The sequence below is a fragment of the Echinops telfairi genome, unplaced genomic scaffold (assembly GCF_000313985.2).
Source record: "Echinops telfairi isolate 266 unplaced genomic scaffold, ASM31398v2 ScPeMD7_23;HRSCAF=83, whole genome shotgun sequence".
In the NCBI taxonomy this organism is placed as follows: domain Eukaryota; kingdom Metazoa; phylum Chordata; class Mammalia; order Afrosoricida; family Tenrecidae; genus Echinops; species Echinops telfairi.
In genome coordinates this window covers 38,291,854-38,311,535 of record NW_022103920.1, presented here as the reverse complement: position 1 = coordinate 38,311,535, position 19,682 = coordinate 38,291,854, and the positions used below count along the sequence as shown (strand labels likewise).

At 40.0% G+C, this 19,682-nt stretch overlaps 1 protein-coding gene across 1 annotated transcript in view; it reads left to right on the top strand.

Annotated features, from left to right (window-relative positions):
- The window catches only part of LOC101659830 (B cell receptor associated protein 29), a 74,808-nt gene continuing 55,126 nt past the window's right edge, over nt 1–19,682 (top strand). The window contains exons 1-5 of the mRNA XM_045288892.1: nt 1–19; nt 459–571; nt 4,464–4,564; nt 15,234–15,384; nt 17,311–17,446. Of these exons, the coding sequence (XP_045144827.1) occupies nt 480–571; nt 4,464–4,564; nt 15,234–15,384; nt 17,311–17,446 (480 nt within the window). The 5' untranslated portion in view covers nt 1–19; nt 459–479. The remainder of the gene's footprint in view (nt 20–458; nt 572–4,463; nt 4,565–15,233; nt 15,385–17,310; nt 17,447–19,682) is intronic.

Below are 19,682 nucleotides of genomic sequence, written 5' to 3'. Positions count from 1 at the left end.
AGCGCGGGCGGCTGACGGGGTAAGGCTGCTGGAACGCGGGCGGCGGGACCACGAGGCGGCCGGCTCGCAGGCCCCGCCTCGGCCCCCGCGGCTGGCGGGCAGCGTCCCTCCGCGCCGCCGGGAGCTGAGTGCTCCCGGGACCTCGGCCGAGAGCCCACGTCGCGTACGGTGGCGGCCCGGGCACGGAGTGCGGAAAGGCGCCCAGACGCGGGCGGTCGGGGCGGGAGACTTTGGGCAGCGGCTGCCCGACGGCTGTGGAGCGCTCAGTCCCCGCGCCCCGAGCCGGTGGTCGCTCGGCCTGCGGGCCCACCCCTGACCCTTCCCTTCCCACGCAGTGCCTCCAGGGCGGGGAGGGTGGGGCCCGGTAAAGCCCCCGGACAAAAACATTGGGAGCCTGGGAGCTTTGACCCAGTGTTCTTTGAAAAGCCACGAAGTAAAACAACTCTTTCTTTATTTAGGTGTGAAGAGAGAAAGCGAAAATGACACTCCAGTGGGTGGCAGTTGCGTCCTTCCTTTATGCCGAAATAGGACTCATTTTAATCTTGTGCCTCCCCTTTATTCCTCCTCAGAGGTAGGACACCCTCAGATCCTTACAGCAATGTTGGAGTAGCACCTTTCTACTGCTTGGTGTGGGACAGAAAAAGTTTTCCGACGATTTAAAAAGTTTGGGCCCCACCCCCAGCCAGTTCCGGGACTTCGGGGCTCAAGGGGAGTCCCTCTGGGACTTGGGGGCACAGTGAATGGTGTGACCCTTTGCTGGGCATGCCTACACAGTAGGGTATGCTGGGCCCCTCTAGGGTTTCCCGTATGGGCTCCAAGAAATTTCTTCCCATTTGCCTAAAAGAATAAATAAATAAAAAGCTTGGAAAGCAGACGAAATCAAGCCCACTGCTGCCCGCTCAATTGTGCAAAGCAATCCTCTGTAGGCTTCCTGAAACTGCATATGCATCTTCCCCAGAGTAGGAGCAGCACGTCTCCCTCCCTAAGAACCATGGGTGGATTTGAGCCTGCATCTGTGGTTCAGCGCTTACCAGCTCCACCAAAGCTCCTTGATTATGAAAAAATAAACTGCCATCGAGTCCGTTCCGACCCATAACTACCCGGTAGGGCAGGATGGAGCTGCCCGCAAAGACTGCGTGTTTGGTTCCGGCGGTCTGATGCTCACACTCAAAGCAACATTGTGTGTAACAGAACGAAACACTCCCGTTCCGCCCTTTAACAGTCTCACAATTGTTCTTTCAACCACTGTGCCGGTTCATCTGGTCAAGGGCCTTCCTCTTTTTTGCTGCTGCTGCACTTAGCCAAGCCTGGTCTCCTGACATCTGCCCACCATCGTTGCCTCTAAGGAGCGTTCTGGCTGCTCTTCTTCCAAAACAGATGTCAGTTTTGGCAATACATGACACATTCATGACTCTTCACCAGCACCCTCATCTTTTTCCAGCAGAGTGGTCTGTCGTTTTGAACTGCTGACCTTGCCGATAGAAGCCCAAAGCATAACCACTAGACCACCCAGGGCTCCTTGATTATATAAAAGATGCCATTAAAAGCAAAGTTAGTGGGTGGTTCAACTCCACAGGCAGCAATGAGGAAAAAGAAAAGGTGATGAGCTCTTGTAAAGATGTATGACCTTGGAAGGTGTAGTGGGTCACCCAATGGGCTGTTACCCACAAGGTTAATTAACAGTTCAAAAACTACCAGGCTGCTTCTCAGGAGAAAAGTGAAGCTTTGTAATCCCATAAAAATTACAGTCTCAGAAAATCACAGTGGCAGTTCCAGTCTCTACAGGCTCTGGGGTTAACTTACTATGAGCTGAGATTGATTACTGTCAGTGAATTTTGGTGATGAGTCGTAATCAGTGATCACTTTATATTAATCTGGGTTATATATGTAAATGCTTAATTTTTTTTCTTTTGATTCTATTGATTACAGATATAACAAAGCATTTTTTTAATACTTTGGTTACTCTTGCTTTATTGCCCTAAATTGGAGCTGTGAACTAAGTGTAAACAATAAATTATATTTATAGCCCTGTGGGGTAGTGTAGTAATAACTCAAATATGAGAATGGATAAGTCATAGTCTGGCCTTCATATAACCAAGACATGTTTTATTAGTGTTTAATGATAGTCTTGCTACTTTCTACCTCTCACAGAATTAACGTATTTGAAAAAGACCAGAACCACGAAATTAGTGCTAATTCCTTGGTTAGGAATCGTCTCAGTACTAAGTGTTCCCACCCAAACATTGATTCACTTTAGCCCTGTCGTAATCCATTAATTAGCAGCTCCGTTTAAGACCCAGAAATTTTGTAGGATGGATGGTGAAATATATATGTAATAAAATGTCGCTAGATATTTTATATGTTCACATAGCATAAAGGAAAGTCATAAATGAGATCCTCAAGATGAACCACTAAAGCATAATAAGTGGAAGAGACATGGGAAAGTTTCACTTCACCTCGGTTTAAGGTCCAGAGAGTCTTTCCCAGCTTCTGATGCTAACATGAATTTCTACTCATTTTCTGTCTTTATCTATAAAATACTCCATTCCTTTCTCTTTTTTTCACCCTAATCTTCTAAAAAAAGAATCTGAATCATGGTATAAGGTGGACCCTTAGAGATTATTTAATCCAACACTCATCACATTAGACCCAGAGAAGGGACATGCCCTAAATAGGTCTCCCAGCTGGTCAGTAGCAGATTCAAGACAAGAATCCAGGCAGGACTCCTGTCTCTTTGCTGATTTTGTTTCAAGCACTTATAAACCTGCAGCTTGGCATTGTTCAGATGTACAACAGTAAAACTATAATCAAAGCTGTGATTTATAAATAAGGCCTAAGTGTTTGCAAAAAAATATTTTAGGTTGGTTGGTCATTTATCAATTATATCAATCCAAAATTTATGGTTCAGACCTTTTCGTTTTGTGAAATAGAAAGTTACCTATCCTGGTCAATTGACTATTTGATAGATGTGTATAAATAGGTTCTTGCATACAAAATAAAGAAAATTTATATGAGTGCACATTCATATTTACAGTATATCCTTGTGTGCCCATATGGTTTTGTTTTTGTTTGTTTGTAATGTGTGTTTCATTATTTACTGTAAAAAGAAAAAGTAGATCTTAGTCTTCATCTGACTTGTGTGTATTCTTTTCTCGTGTAACCCAGTGGTCAAAGGCACATGCTCCCGTGTCACATTGCAGGGTTTCTCTCTCAACCCAGCAGACTACTAACTGATCTCAAGTGCACTACATCATGTCAGGGAATTCAGAACAATCTCATACTACAGACTCAATAAGTATTAGGTGTAATTAACCCTCTACTGAATTGAGTCCTAATGTAAACTTGGTGATTTTCTCTAGGGCAGTGGTTCTCACCCTGTGAGTCGCGACTCCTTTGGGGGGTCAAACGACCCTTTCACTGGGGGCCACCCAATTCATAACAATAGCAAAATTACAGTTATGAAGTAGCAATGAAAATAATTTTATGGTTGGTGGTCACCACAACACGAGAAACTATTAACAGGTCGCCACATTAGGACGGTTGAGAACCACTGCTGTAAGGGGAATCCCTTTTATATTTGTCCTCAAAAAAAATAAGTGAATTTGCACCTAGACCAAACCATTATATTCCGTCTTTACAGATTAACCTTATGTAATGTAAAATTGTAGCAGCTTTCTGTATAAAAAGCTCAGGTTTGGAAGCAGAGAGGCAAAATGAACTGCTTCATCTGTCTCAGTATCCCTCTCCACCAAATCCAAGTTGTCGCTTTGAATTGCTTTTAAAACATTAGTTCCGAATTTGTCATAATCATTAGGTTTTTTTCAGGGCTTGTAAGAGTACGTAGGTGTCCACCGCCTTTATATGTCTTTGGACTGGGTAGTGTGTTCTTTTAAAATTCCCTTTAGGCTTTCCAGCTGTGTGGTGCCTTATTTTAGTGCTTTACTACGTATGTATAGTACTTCAGTGAATTTTTAAAATTCCTGTGTGGTAAAAGTACAGAAAGTTCTATATTTCCAGTAGATGTTAGAATTGTACCATATGAACATATAACCCGCCCATTGCCATCAAGTCAGTTCTGACTCATGGCCACAAAGGGCAGAGTAGAACTGCCCCTTTGGTTTCTGAGACTGCCATCCTGACGGCAGCAGAAAGCTTCATCTTACTCCTGGTAGGCTTCAACTGGCAACCTTTTGGTTAGCAGCCACTGTGCCTGAGTAGCATGTTGATTTAAAATGACTTTTACCTTAGACCATTTCAGCCACCAGACAGAAGATAAACAATTGTCAGTTCTTACATCTGAAAGACTTGTTCTTTATTTCATGAATAGTTCTTATTTGGAAGTTAAACGTATGTAATTCTCTTCACTCACTGCACAATTACTGAAATGTTAATCCAGTATTTAGAATCAATTACATAAAATCCATTTGTGTCTTTATACCTATTGTAATTGTATTGTGTTACAGATGGCAGAAGATATTTTCATTTCACGTCTGGGGTAAAATTGCAACTTTTTTGAACAAGGCTTTCCTTACTATTATAGTCCTGTTGATTGTTCTGTTTCTAGGTAAGTGATTGATTCCTCTTTGAGTAAGCATGATTCTTCATTTTCTTCTTGAATTGATTGGTTAATTAATAAAGTTGAGAGTGCTATTGATAATTGATTCTCATAGATTGATAACAGAGAAGAGATATTGATCTAGTAATCCACAGATGGTAGATAATACTATTCTTACCGGACAAGCCCAAATTTCATCAAGTAAAGTGGTTCCTAACCTCTTTTGGTTCATATAGGTACTTTCTAAGTATCTTATAAAAGCTTTAGAACTTTTTTCTTTAATAAAATGTGGCATATATTCACACGCCCATAAAATGATTTGTATAATCACAAGACTTTGATGCACACCCACATAATGCAGGTAAGGACGGTTGTAGTAATGGTTAAATTCAGGCGCTTTGAAAGCAGCAAGCCTATACTGCACCCTCTAAGTCTCCATTTGTCCATTTAAAGTTTTAATAATACATATTTGAGTTGTATTGAGGTTTAAATGCAGTACACGCTCTCCTCACTTACCAATCTGGTTACGTTCCAAAAACTGGATCATTATGCAAAAATGAGGTTAAACACAAAATGGAGGATGAGCACAGCATGTCCTAACTGCCAAATTACATCATTACTTAACTGCCAAACCACTGAGAATCATGGCCTAGCCAAGTTGACATTAACCTTAACTAACCATCACAACCATTGTTACTCTAGCCTCGCACCTAGTCATTTCATTACCACCAGACATTTGTCATTAATGCAAAAAATGTCAGGCAGCAGAACTGTTCTCATACATGCATTGTCAGATAATGAGTTAGTTGATAAGTGAAAAGAAGGTAAATATTAAAATGCATAACCCAGTTCTCAGAGTTATATGTTAATACTCATATGTGTTTTGTTTTGGTTTGTTTTCAAGTAGCTGAATTCAGGGAAATTAGTGACTTAGTTAAAATTACCCAGCTGCTTTCTGACACCTTTTACTTTTGATACACATCCCAAAGTATGTTTTCCCCCAGAAGTTCCTCATAGTTATGTTGTTGGTTAAATAAGTTTCATAGGAGCCAACTTGGGACCATAACCACCTGGGACCATGACACTGCTTTGTTGGAAAATGTATTCCATGTTCCAACCTGCTAACCTCTGAAATGGAATCTTTGTAAAATTGGAAACATCTGGTATGAGAGGGTGTGATTATTGTGAAAGATAGCTAAGTAATTGCATTCTGATTTGTTCCAATGTTTATCCCGCCTTCCAAAATGTCACTCATGGTACATTATTGCTCACGTTATAGATTAATTCTGGTCATGTAAGAAATCACAATGAACAGTTGGGAAAACAGGTCACAACTCTGCTACCGTTGTAGCTAAATGACCTTTAAAGTGATCATTTCATTTTTCTAAGGTTGGTTTTCTCATCTGTTGAAAAAAGGAGAGATGGTTATAATCCCTAGAGATGTTCTTAGCTGTGGAATACTATTTTGATCTTCTGATTCTAAATTAACAATTTCTTCTCAGAGCTTTTACATAGCCATTTAAGGAAAGAGAGCTGTGGTCAGTGTTTTTTGGTTTTTCATTTTTTCTGTTACAGCTATTAGAAATCAACTTAGGTAGGCTCAAGCCAAAGGAAGGAAGGAAGCCAAATTCCAGGGAGTAACTGGAACAGAAATGGAATTATCCTTATTGTGTCTCTGTGTTTCTCCTTGTGTCTGCTTTTTCATATCTCTGTGGACTCTGGTGCTCCATCACCAACAGCTGCAAGGTTCCACAGCCCTAGTCTGTCACAAAGACTAATTAAGCTGTCTCCGACCCCAACCCAGGTAACATTTGTAAAACCTATGGCAGAAATAGCACAAGGAGTAGGGCATAAATGGAATAATACTAATGCAAAATTCCTCCTGCTTATGTTAAGTGATACAATGAAAATAGAGTTTGATAACTAAGATACATATTATAATCAGTAGAACAATGACTTTTAAAAGAGCACAAGCAAGTAGAGCTAAAATTACATCAACCCAAACCCAAGGCCATCAAGTCGATTCCTATTCATAACAATTTTATAAAACGTTTCTAAGGCTGTAAACCTTTATAAATATAGGCAGCCTCATCTTTCTCCTGCAGGGCAGCTGATGGGTTTGAACCACTGGTCTTGTGGTTATTAGCCCAATCTCATCCCTTAGTGCAGACGTCCTCAAACTACAGCGCACGGGCCACATGCGGCCTGCCGAGGACATTTATCAGGCCTGCCAGGTGTTTTTGCTCCGTTTGTTTTTCACTTCAAAATAAGACGTGCAGTGTGCATAGGAATTTGCTCAAACTATAGTCCGGCCCTCCAATGGGTCTGAGGGTCAGTGAACTGGCCCCCTGTTTAAAAAGTTTGAGGACCCCTGCCTTAGTGTCACTACGGCACCATGTTGTTAAGTGTCGTGGAGTTGCTTCTGACCCATACTGACCCCAGGCACAACAGAACAGACACTGCCAGGTCCCGTACCATCCACATTGTAGTTGAGCTTGTTGCTGCAGCCACTGTGTCAGTCCATCTCTTGAAGGACCTTCCTCTCTTTTGCTGCCTACCTACTCTACCAAACGTGATGTCCTTCTCCAGGGACTGGTCTTCCATTGAGGAATTAAAAAGAAATTCTAAAAATGATTGGATTAACCCTCAAGATGTTGAGTAAGTATTTCTAAATTGTCTGTAGTCCTGCTGTTGGTCTGACTGTTGGATCAACTACTGAGTAAGGTATGTCAAAAAGTAGTAACAAAGGAACAAAAAACATGGGACAAACAGTTACATCTTAAACACAAGCTCCATCATAGCAATAAGTAAATATATAATTGTATTAAAATTAAATATGTTAAAGTGGGTTAAAGATGCCGGTTAAAAGGTAATGCTTATCAGGCTGGATAAAAAGGCAAAACCCAACTCCAAATTAAATACGAGAGATGTCCTTTAAAGATTAAGACACAGAGATTGCTAGTGGAAGGATGAAAAAAGATTTACCCAACAAGAAGCAATAAATCAGAAAGCCAGTGTGGCTTAATAGCATGAAAAGTGAACTGTAGGACAGTATCACCAGTACTGAAGAGCATCTTGTAAAAGGGTCAATTCAGCAGGACTCACTGCCATGGAGTCAGTGCTAACTCATAGGGACTCCTTGTAGATTTCTGAGACTAACTATTTATGGAAGCAGAAAGCCTAGTCTGTCTCCCTAGGAGCTGCTGCTGGTTTCGAACTGTCAGACATACGCATCGTATCGAAGCCCAACATGTAACCACTATGCCATCAGGGCAAATTCATCAGGAAGACAGTCCTAAATGTGCATGGACCTAATAGCAGAGTTTCAAAATTTATTAAGCAAAAGCATTTTTTGTTTAGGTTTTAAACGAAAAATACATAAATTCATAGTCATGATTGGAGATTTTGACATCTCTGAATAATTGATGGCACAATTAGAACAAAAGTAGGAATGTAGGCATTTTTAGTATACTTAACAGCCATAGAATAATATTGTGTACTATTTAAATCATATACTATATTTGGGGCTATAAAAAAGTTTCAGTAATTAAAAAAGATTGGCAACATCAGACCGTGTAAAGTAGAAATCAATAATAACTTTCTAGAGCCCCACCCTTGTAAAAATAGTGGCAAGATCATAAGCTCTATCTAGCTTCTATCTAGCCAGAAGAAGGAAGAATTACCATCAGCATCAACCCAGGCTGATGTGATTCCTGTGAGGCCAAGGTCAGAATGCCTCTACCCTCCAACCCTTTTACCAGTTCTAACACTAATCATCCCTTTGCTGCATTCTACTTCTCTACTGGATTAGATCATTGTACTGGCCATATTCACAATTATGAGGTTTATTAAGGAAGGTTGTCACTCAGGATCAGGAATGCTCAAGATACAATTCTTAGGTCCACACAGCCTCTTCCAGCCATGCCTACAGGCACTCCTCTAGCCCTCAGCCACACAGTCCCTTGGCAAGTGGCACAAAGCTTTTGTAGTTCTGCCAATTATGTTCCTAGTGGTACCCCACTCAACCAGTAAGTCTCAGCTGCGAGAAGCTCAGCTCTAGCTCAGGGCTCAGCAAACTTTACTCCCCATAAAGTGCTCAGAGGCACACCACTCTACCAGCAAGCCTCTTGCCTGAAACCCACTGCTCTGGACTTGCTAATCTCCTGGCTCTGCTCCTGCCGCTTCTCTGCCACTGCTTCTCACCATTTCTCGCCATCTCTGATGTCGCACCCTTGTCTCTCAGGTCCAGAGGGCACACTACACTCCTGGCTCTTCTTGTTGCCAGTGAAATTCCTCTCTTTCTTTCTGTGGCTTGCTTTAAACCTTGTGGAATGGCAAAACTGGCCAGTCCTCATATTAGGGCTCTGTGCAACTTATGTACCTCATTACTAAGCTATCCAATCCCCTAAGTGGGCTACAAGCACTTCACGTTTGCATAGTCTTACCCAGTCTTTTTAAGACTGTGGTCAACAAGGCCCTATCAAATAATTCAGTGCAGTCCACCCACATATTTGACATTAGACAACACAGCTGTCAAGAACCTGTGAGTAAAAGAAGAAATCACATGGGGAAAAAAATTTATGAGCAGATTAGGTTAATTTTGACCTTTTTTTCCCAAAATGGTAAAAACTGTGTAACAAAACATTGTGAATTCAGCTGTGCTATTTAGTAATATCAGTTGCATTAATCATTGATGTCTAGCCATGACCCATCTAGAAAATATTTTTAACTGAATGATAAAAATACATCAAACCTTGTGTACTGACACAAAACTGCTATGAGGCAAAAAGTTTTAAAATATCTTAAGTTTAAGAAAATTTACCATTTTTTTTAAATGTTAGCAAAGCGTGACTCAAAGGCAGTTTTCTCTTTCTGATAAATGGCATCTACGAGCAACCTAGAGCAGGCGTCCTCAAACTACGGCCCGCTGGCCACATGCAGCCCCCGAAGACATTTATCCGGCCCACCGGGTGTCTTTGCCCCATTTGTTTTTTTACTTCAAAATAAGATGTGTGCATAGGAATCTGTTCATATTTTTTTTTAAAACTATAGTCCGGCCCTCGAATGGGTCTGAGGGACAGTGAACGGGCCCCTTGTTTAAAAAGTTTGAGGACCCCTGACCTAGAACTATCATATTGAAAGCTTCCCCAATAAGACTTAGAATGCTCTCACTATTTTTATTTTCTTAAGTAAAGTTGTCTTAACCAGGATAATAAGAAAAAGAAGAAAATGGCATAAATATTTCAAAAAGAGAAGTACCATATATACTCGTGTATAAGCCGAGTTTTTCAGCACACTTTTTATGCAGATTTTGCAGTAAAATTAGGTGCAGTCTAATTATGAGCAGCCAACAATTAGAAAAAGAATTCTCTGACACAACCGCTGAAGACAGCGGGTGAATAAGCAAATGTGGTGAAGAAAGCTGATGGTGCCCGGCTATCGAAGGATGTAGCGTCTGGGGTCTTAAAAGCTTGAAGGTAAACAAGCGGCCATCTAGCTCAGAAGCAACAAAGCCCACATGGAACAACATATCAACCTGTGTGATCACGGGGTGTCGAACGGATCGCTGAAGACAAATGGGTGCATGAGCAAATGTGGTGAAGAAAGCTGATGGTGCCCGGCTATCAAAAAGTATAGGGTCTTAAAGGCTTGAAGGTAATCAAGCGGCCATCTAGCTCAGAGGCAACAAAGCCCACATGGAAGAAGCACACCAGCCTATGCAACCACGAGGTGTTGAAGGGATCAGGTGTAAGGCATCATCAGAACAAAAAATCTTACCATAGTGAATGATGGGGGGAGTGCAGAGTGGAGATCCAAAGCACATTAGTAGGCCACTGGAGATCCCCTTGCAGAGGGGTCTCCGGGAGGAGATGAGCCAGTCAGGGTGCGATGTAACAATGATGAGAAATACAACCTTCCTCTAGTTCCTAAATGTTTCCTCCCCGCTCCCACTACCATGACTCGAATTTGATCTTGCAAGACTGGCTAGACCAGAGGAGGTACACTGGTACAGATAGGAACTGAAAATACAGGGAATCCAGGACGGATGAGCCCTATAAGACCAGTGGTGTGAGTGGCAAAACAGGGAGGGTGAAGGGAGAATGGGTAGAAAAGAGGGAACCGATTACATGGAACTGTGTGTGACCTCCTCCCTGGGGGACAGACAACCAAAAAGCGGATGAAGGGAGACATCAGACAGGGCAAGATATGACAAAATACCCATTTGTAAACTATCAAGGGCTCATGCGGGAGGGGGGAGCGGGGAGGGAGGGGAAAAATGAGGACCTAATGTCGGGGGTTTAAGTGGAGAGAAAATGTTTTGAGAAACGATGTACAAATGCGCTTTACACAATTGATGTGTGTATGGATTGGGATAACAGTTGTATGAGCCCCTAATAAAATGTTAAAAAAGAAAAAGAAAAAAAAATTACTTCAGAAAAAAAAAAAGAAAAAGAATTCTCAATTCTTTTAATAAGAACATCAAGAAGCTTAAAAACTTTAAAAATAAACTTAATAAAGACCATATAAGATCTCCACTGAAAACTACAAGAATGTTGATTGAAAAAATTTTAGAAAACCTAAGAGATATTTTCATATGGAAAATTATTATTGCAGTTGTTATTCCTTAAAGTCTTTTTTTTTAAAGGTCTGTAATGAAAGAGATTACAGAAATATATAATGGTCATTGAGTTGTATGCAATAAATGACCATTATTTCTTAGTGTAAAAAAATTGCAGGCAAATAAAAAAGACAATTCAATTAAAAAGGCAAAGGATCTGAGTGGAATTTCTTCAAAGAAAATACACAAATAGCCAATAGTCATGTGAAAAGATGCTCAGCATTATTAGCCAACAGGGAAATGCAAATCAAAACAACTTCACTAGGACATATCACTTCACACTAGGATAACTATAATAAAGATAGTAAGTGGTGGCAGGAATATAGAGAAAATGAAAGCCTCATTGGGTGCTGGGAGGAATGTAAAATGGTACAGCTCCTTTGATAAGCAGTTCAGAACCCCTCAAAAAGTTTCCATCTTGCCCAGCAGTTCTACTCATCAGATGATTATGCCAAGGGAAGCAAAAACTGCAGATACAAATGTGTCTTGAAACGTTGATGGCATTTGTAATAGCCAAAAGGTGGTGGAACTGTTCAAATTTCCGTTCGTTGATAAATGTATAAACGATGAGTACATCTATGCAATGCAAAGCAGTTCTGTCATTAGAAAGAAAAGCAATGAAGTACTGATATGTGCTACAGCGATCTAATCTTTTAAATGTTAGATTGTAATAAATAGGTCAGACATAAAAGGCTATATTTTGTATGATTCCGTTAATTTAAAAAGTCCAGTACTAGAGACAGTACTTGCTCATAGTTCCATTGGCCTTTGAGGCATCTAAGGCAACTCCTTTCCCTAAGGCATACAAGAATTCAGTGACTAAAAGTACACTAAATAGAGTTGCTACTGAGCTGAAATCTAGTTTCCGCATGGTCTCCTCAATCTGAGACTTAAACCAGAACAGAAACTGTAAAGAAGTAGCTATCGGCATCTCCAGCAGCAGATGGCATCCACGTATCAGTGGGGACATTGATGCCACCAAGGTCAAAACCCATCTTTGCACGCATATGCTAGTGGAAATCCCAAGAGTTAGCTACCTGTGTCTGATACCCCACTAGTGCACAGTAATTTAAAGTAGGGATATAATGAAGTGCTAGTACAATTAGAGAAATAGAATAATCTTTTGGAGTTCATTGTGATGGCCTCAGTTGCTGTTGAATTTTAGTCAATGTAAGGGATTGTTAGTTTCTCTTGAGTCACTTCTATATCACTGTTAAGGACTGAAGAAGTGAAGGAAAAAACGACACTGTTGATAAAGATGAAATCTATACAATACTGTTGAGTGCTAGATAAATGGTACAACCCAAAAATACGGTATTTTTTGACATTTACTACTTGTATCTATTTACAAAGAATGATACCCTCCCAAATTGTTTGAAAAAGCCCCATTATTACAAAGTTGTTAGTTACTCTAAAACTACTTCCAATTGTTTTCCTTAAACTTGATTTATTTTTCTATTACTGATAAGATACACTGCGAAATGTTACCAGTTCCACAGTTTCTCCGTGTACATAATTTAGTGACATTGATTATACTTCGTGCAGTTGTGCCTTCTCAGCCTCCTTTCTGGGTTGGTCTTCCCACATTCATGTAAATTCAATGCCTCCTAAGATTCCTGGCTCATCTTTCAAGTTGCTGTTAATTTGATCCCATATCTGAGATAGTTCTTAGAAGCTTAATGCACGGGGTAGACCTTTTTTAAAAAAAATCATTTTATTAGGGGCTCATACAACTCTTATCACAATCCATACATACATCAATTGTGTAAAGTGCATTTGTACATTCATTGCCCTCATCATTCTCAAAACATTTCCTCTCCACTTAAGCACCTGGCATTAGGTCCTCATTTTTCCCCTCCCTCCCTGCTCCCTTCTCCCTCATGAGCCCTTGATAATTTATAAATTGTTATTTTGTCGTATCTTGCCCTGTCCAACGAGGGTAGACCTTTTTTATTAGTTAAGCTAAACTATTAATTCGGTTTGTGGAAGACTTAAAGAGATGTTTTGATTTAAAGTTTAAGGATTATCTCAGGGCACTAGTTCATCCAACCTCCCTAGCTCCCTTTTACTCCCTTTTGATCTGGATTCTTAAATGGAATCTTTGATCAAAATGTTCAACAATGGTAGTTGTGTAATATTTAGTTCCTCTGGTGTCATGGTAAGTAGGCAGCTGTTCATGGAGGCAATCAGCCAGATATTCCATGTTGTTAAGTCCTGTTGTGTTGGTTCTGCCCCGTAACGACTCTCTGTACTTCAGAACAAAGCATAGGAGTAATTGTGATGACAACATAGGGAATTGGAGCTGTTCTGTTCTCTTGTACAGAGGGTCATTATGAGCCGCTTTGCCAATTAATATCCCTTTCCTATCTATACCTGCCTCTGTTGTTCCACATTAATAGAGACCAATTGTTGTGTCTGGGATGCCCACTTGCAAGCTTTTAAGACCCCAGGCGCTATACTGTGAACTAGGAAGTAGAACAGAAACAATAAACCTATTAGGCTACCTAACTGACATGTATTATTCCATGACCCTAAACCTCTAAACTAAGGAACCAAATCTCCGTGAAGTTGGATATATGCAGCCTCAGCAGTTTCTCTTCATTCCTTCCCATTGGTCCTTGTTATAAGTGTGTCTGTCACACAACTTTTGCCATTCAACTTTTTGCAGATGTATTTTACTGACACTAACTACAACGGTCAACTGTGCAGCCCTCCCCTTAATCAATGAGATCATCGCCGTTAATCCCTTTCCCCCACCCCTTCCTCCAGGCCCAGTAACCATTAGTAAACTCTGTTCTCATCTTTTAATGTAAGTGAGGTCATAAAATATCTGTCTTTTTGTAATTGACTTAATTTGTTCGGCATAATATCTTCAAGCTCTATCCATAGAGTAGTATGTATCAGGACTTTATTTCTCCTACTGGTTGAACCGTGTACTCCACTTTATGTATGTACCACATCTTGTGTCTCTTCATCTGTTGATGGGCATTTGAGTGGTTTTTATCTTGGCTGTTGTGCCAAGTGCTGCTGGGAACATTGATGTGCATGTCTTCTTGGTGAGTCTGCTGTCAGGTGTTTTAGGTGTACAGCTAGCGAGGAAAAAAATTGCTGGGTCTTATGGTAGTTCTATTTTTAATGTGGGGAAGATCTGCCTACTGGTTTCCACAGCTGCTGTAGCATTTTGCAATCTCACCAGCCATTGGGTAAGTGTCCCGGCTTCCCCCACTTTCTTGCCAACCTTTGTTATGTTCTGTTTTGCTTTTTATCCTGGTCATCCTAATAGGAGTGTAATGGTAATCTCAGTGTGGTCTTGATTTTCCACTTTCGTGGCTGATGACACGGAGTATCTTCTCATTTATGTGACAGCCATTCGAATGTCTTCTTTGGTGAAATGTCTCTTCAGGCTCTTTGCCCGTTTTAGGATTGGGATCTTTGTCTTTTTGTGGTTAAATGGCCAAATTTTTATATATGTTTTGATAATTTGATTCTTGTCAGATAATGTGGTTTCCAATGATACTCTCCCAGCCAGTCGATTGTCTTTTCACCGTTTGGGTAAAGTCTTTTGGTAAGCACAAGTTTTTAATTCTTATGCGGTCCCATTTAATTTGTTTGTTGTTTGTGTTTTGGTTGTTATACTAGATAACCCATTGTTGAAAGTTAATCCTGACAGCACCGCCTCTGCTTATTCTAAGAATTTTAGGGTTTTGGTTTACACATTTAGGGCCTTATTTTATTTTGAATTGCTTTTTGTATAGGGTTCTCTTTTGTTTTTTTGTATGTAGAAATCCAATTTTCTCACCAACCTTTACTAAAGAGATTCTCCTTTCCCCACTCAATGCACTTAGCACCCTTGTCAAATATCAGCTGAGCTTGATGTATAAGTTTCTTTTTAGGCAATTGTATTCCATTAGTCTATGTATCTATTACTGTACCATTACCAGGCTGTTTTGATTACCATGGCTTTATAGTATATTTTAATGCTTTCCCTTTTTTAAGGATAATTTTGTACTCTTAAAAGCTAAAAGTAATGTTTCCTCTCTCTCTCTTTTTTCCTAACAGATGCTGTAAGAGAAATAAGAAAATACTCCTTTGCTCATAGCATGCAGAAGAGTTCAGCCGGTAGACCTAGTGCCTATGATCATACACAGATGAAACTTTTTAGGTCTCAAAGAAATCTTTACATTTCTGGATTTTCATTATTTTTTTGGCTGTAAGTAACGGGGCAAAAGAAGAAAGGAAGAAGCCCAAGTTATAAACAAGATATCGCCCTCTCTCTCCCCTTTCCTTACCTAAACTATAGTTGCTTTTATCTTCTATAGTTGTTACTATATCAGTATCTTCACAAAAGACCACAGATGATATACCTAAATAATAAACAATAGTTACTGTTTGTAGGTTTGATAGGTGGATAAAGCCTGCAAGATCTGGGCCCTGCCTCTCTTGCACCTTGTCTCAGCACTATTCTCGTGGCATTCTACCAGCATGACCTTTCTGCTTCTTTTATCCCTGCAACAAATACTTCCTGAGCTCTTGTGTGGTGTGTGCCAAGCTCCTTCCTACTTCAGGACCTTGACACAGTTTGCCCTGACACCCCTTTCTCAGAGAAGGATAGACACTGTACTAATCCTGTGCCATTAACATAATAGGCATAGAGTTTTCCCTGCTGGGATTTTAACCGTGGGCATAGAGGTTAGGATTTACAACATAGGTTTTTGGGGAACACATTTCAATTCACATCACCTGTCTTAGTTTCCTAGAACTATAATAACCAACCCTGACTGAGGTACCTTTTGTCACCATCATTCCCCAAAAGAGGTCATTTCCTGTTACATATAAACCGATGTTTTCGTTTCTTGTTTCTTTTTTAATCATTTTATTAGGGGCTCATACAACTCTTATCACAATCCATACATACATCTGTTGTGTAAAGCACATTTGTATATTCATTGCCCTCATCATTCTCAAAACATTTGCTCTCCACTTAAACCCCTGGCATCAGCTCCTCATTTTTTCCCCTCACAAATTGATATGTTTTCTTTCTGGCATCATTAACCGGAAAAAAAAAAAAAAAACACTACCACTAAGTGTTATAAAACCTTATATCAATAAGGTTTCCAAGCTTATAAATCTATGGGAGTAAGCCACCTTATCTTTCTCTCAAGGAACAGCTGTTGCGTTTGAGCCACTGACCTCGTGGTTAGTTGCCTCATAACCTACCCCGCCCGTCATTCATTCGTTTTCTCTCATCAAGTGGATTCCAACCTATAACGACCCTATAGGACAGGGTAGAAGTACCCAGGTGTGTTTCCAGTACTGTAACTCTTTACAGGTGTAGAAAGCCACATCTTCCCACAACCTGTCATTCACAGTTGTAGTTAAATGCTGTTTAATTCACACTACCTCCACGCTAGAATGTAAACCCATGAGGCTTTGTCTTCTGTTGTGTCCTCAATACCTAGAACAGGACTTGGACTCAGAACAACCCTAGGTATAGTTTCCCAAGGCTCTAAATCTTTACGGGGCAGAGAGTCTCACATTTCTCCTGAAGATTGACTGGTGGGTTTGATTCCTCTTTAAATAGAAAATTTTGAGCTAAAAAACAAACAAATGAAAAAAAATCAACCACCTTACTGTCCTTGAGTTGATGCCAACCCATAGTGACCCCATAAGACAGGGTAGACCTGCCCCTGCGGGTTTCTGAGAGCCTGCTCTTTCTCCTGCGAAGTAGCTGGTAGTTTTGACTGCTGGCCTTGCAGGTTGCAGTCCAGCCTGTAATCAATACACCTCAAGGGGTTAGCCCAAAAGTGATTTCTGTCTGGCCCTGTCACGCCCTCTTAAATATTCCTGAAATGCTTCTCTGGATGTCCAAACTACAGACTTTTACAAGGAAAATAATCATACCACTAAGCACTGACTTTATTTTTCAAATGCTAGTCTACCAAAAAAGATTGCAATGGTATGAAACAGCTTTGTTTTCACTGTGAAACTTCTATTTTAAAGTTTTATTTTAATCAGGTGTTCTTTAAAATCATACCTTACCTAAGACAAATCCTTTGAAAATGACTTAAAAATCACATTTTCTGATGATTAGTTACACATTAATTGGATTTTTTTACACCCCCACCACCCCCTTTAGAGTGTTGAGACGTCTGGTTAGTCTCATTACGCAACTGGCCAAAGAATTGTCAACCAAAGGAGTACTTAAAATTCAAACAGAAAATACTACCAAGGCTGCCAAAAAATTCATGGAAGAGAATGAAAAACTAAAACAGGTATTTTAATTTCTTTCAAAATTTTGGGTTGGGTGAATGTCATTGGTGTTACCAATATTTTTCAGCATCAAAGAGAACATTTCTCAGTATACGTAGAAAATGTCCATAGATAACTATTGTTCTGTGGAATGGTTATTTCAAGAGTATTTTATTATCTGAGATAGTTTATTGTGCCAGCCTGGCCGATAAACACAAGTAGGATTAACTGAAGGGCAGAGAGATAAATGGCTTGGTGAGCCTTACCTTTCTTGTCTCTCGCTCTTTGATCATTAGACCAGTGTGCGGCCGCTTTGCTTGTTCTGTGCCTCAATTTATAGGTTACACTACCTGTGGGACGCCTAGCCTGTGAATTGTGTCGCTGTAAGTTGAGGTCCCTTTAAGACATCTCTGGAGCTGAGGACTGGCGGTTGGTGACCTGGCTGACAGTTGGTGACCTGCCTTGTGGTTGGCTGCTGTGCTGAGATAGCCTAGTCTCTCTATATGTAAAGGAAGACCTGGCAGCAGACTTGACTTGAAAGATTGCTTGAAGGACTGCTAGTGTCTCACAACTCTCTCACAGGAGTGATAGATAGGAGGTGGTTCAGTGTAGTACAGGGATCTAGGGGTCCAAATGACATGCTCTACTCCTGACTCCTTTCTTGATGGTATTCATCTCCTCTGTTTATGCCTCTGAGAGGGCTCCTTTATACACAGTTAAAAAGACTATGGCTAGAAGCACCACATCAAGTAAATTACTGCATCATAAATATAGTGAACTATTGAATGAGAAACTGATTTGCTCTGTAAACTTTCACCAAATTCATCATTAAAAAACCCCTAGAAATAATATAAAGAGGTATTCATATTATAAAGCATGGGAGGAAAAAGAACAAAGATTGCAGTTCAGGAAAGCCAATGGAGTTCTACTCTGTAAAAATGGGATTCCTTTGATTAGAAACTAATCAATAGCTCCTAACAAAAATAGCTGTGTCATTTTTAAGACAGACGAAAGCAGATCCATTTACTTCTCCTTAAAATAGGCCACACTTTAGCTCTTAGATACATAGTCTAACTCTCTACTGTCAACTCAATATTTTGACGTTAGCACAACTTGATAATATATGCCAATTATATTTTAACTTGTAATGGGTAGGGGGGAGGGGATCTTACTGCTCATTTTGGGGAAGCTTTGTTTAAAATTTCACTTCTGAATGGCTCCATTTACTAATAACCTTGTTTTAAGAAGCAGGTTTAGCAAAAACTTGAGGTATTTAATAGGAGTTTTGGTAGCACTGTGGGTTAAGCATTGGGCTGCTAACCACAGAGTTAACAATTCAAACCCACTAGCTGTTCTGTGGGAGAAAAATGAGGCTGACTACACTGGTAAAGATTTCTAGTCTGAAAAATCCTAAGGACCAGCTCTACTTTGTCCTATACCGAACAAGGGAGGTTTACAGAGCAGATCATTATGCATTAATAATGACTAGAAGGCAGTAAGATTTTGGGGTTATGAATTTGAAGAACCCAAGCTATGAAATCTGACTAGAATTTTAAGCCTGAAAAACAAAACCCCAGAGTAATTTTGTCTCTTTTGGTTTTACATTCATTCTTTTAATTCCTCAGTAGGGGGAAAATTTCACTACCGGATGCATCTACATGAATGGCAGAAGGGCAGACTGAGCTTCTCAAGGGCTGTCAACAATACCAAATTACCCCCACCTAACATACAATACAAAGTTATATAAAAATTACTATATATCAATTTAAAAAAAAACACATTAAAGATTTTTAATACGTCTGGAAGCCCTGCTCTACCATCAATTACCTCTCTATTCTAGGATTTATCTGAAAAGGGACTAACAACCTACGTTTTTACAAAGACTTGCTTTAGATTAATGGTGAAAAATGAATTAAAATTCATAGTCCCAGAATACCAATTTTTTCCTGAAGTCACATGAAATCCAAATGGCATTTAATCTATTATGACAGGGAACTATGGGAACAAGCACATCTATAGGATAATGTGTTAGACAGGGTTCTCTAGAGAGATCAAAACAGATTGCTGATAAGTTTATATATGTATTTATAAATGACTAGATGATTAGATATATAATACAAGAAATGAACCAAAGGGAGAGCAAATGATAGAGTATTACATTTTAACCTACTGGTACCCTGTTTCCCCGAAAGTAAGACATCCCCCGAAAATAAGACCTACTTACAGTTTTGCCTCTCGCTGAAATAGAAGGCACCCCCC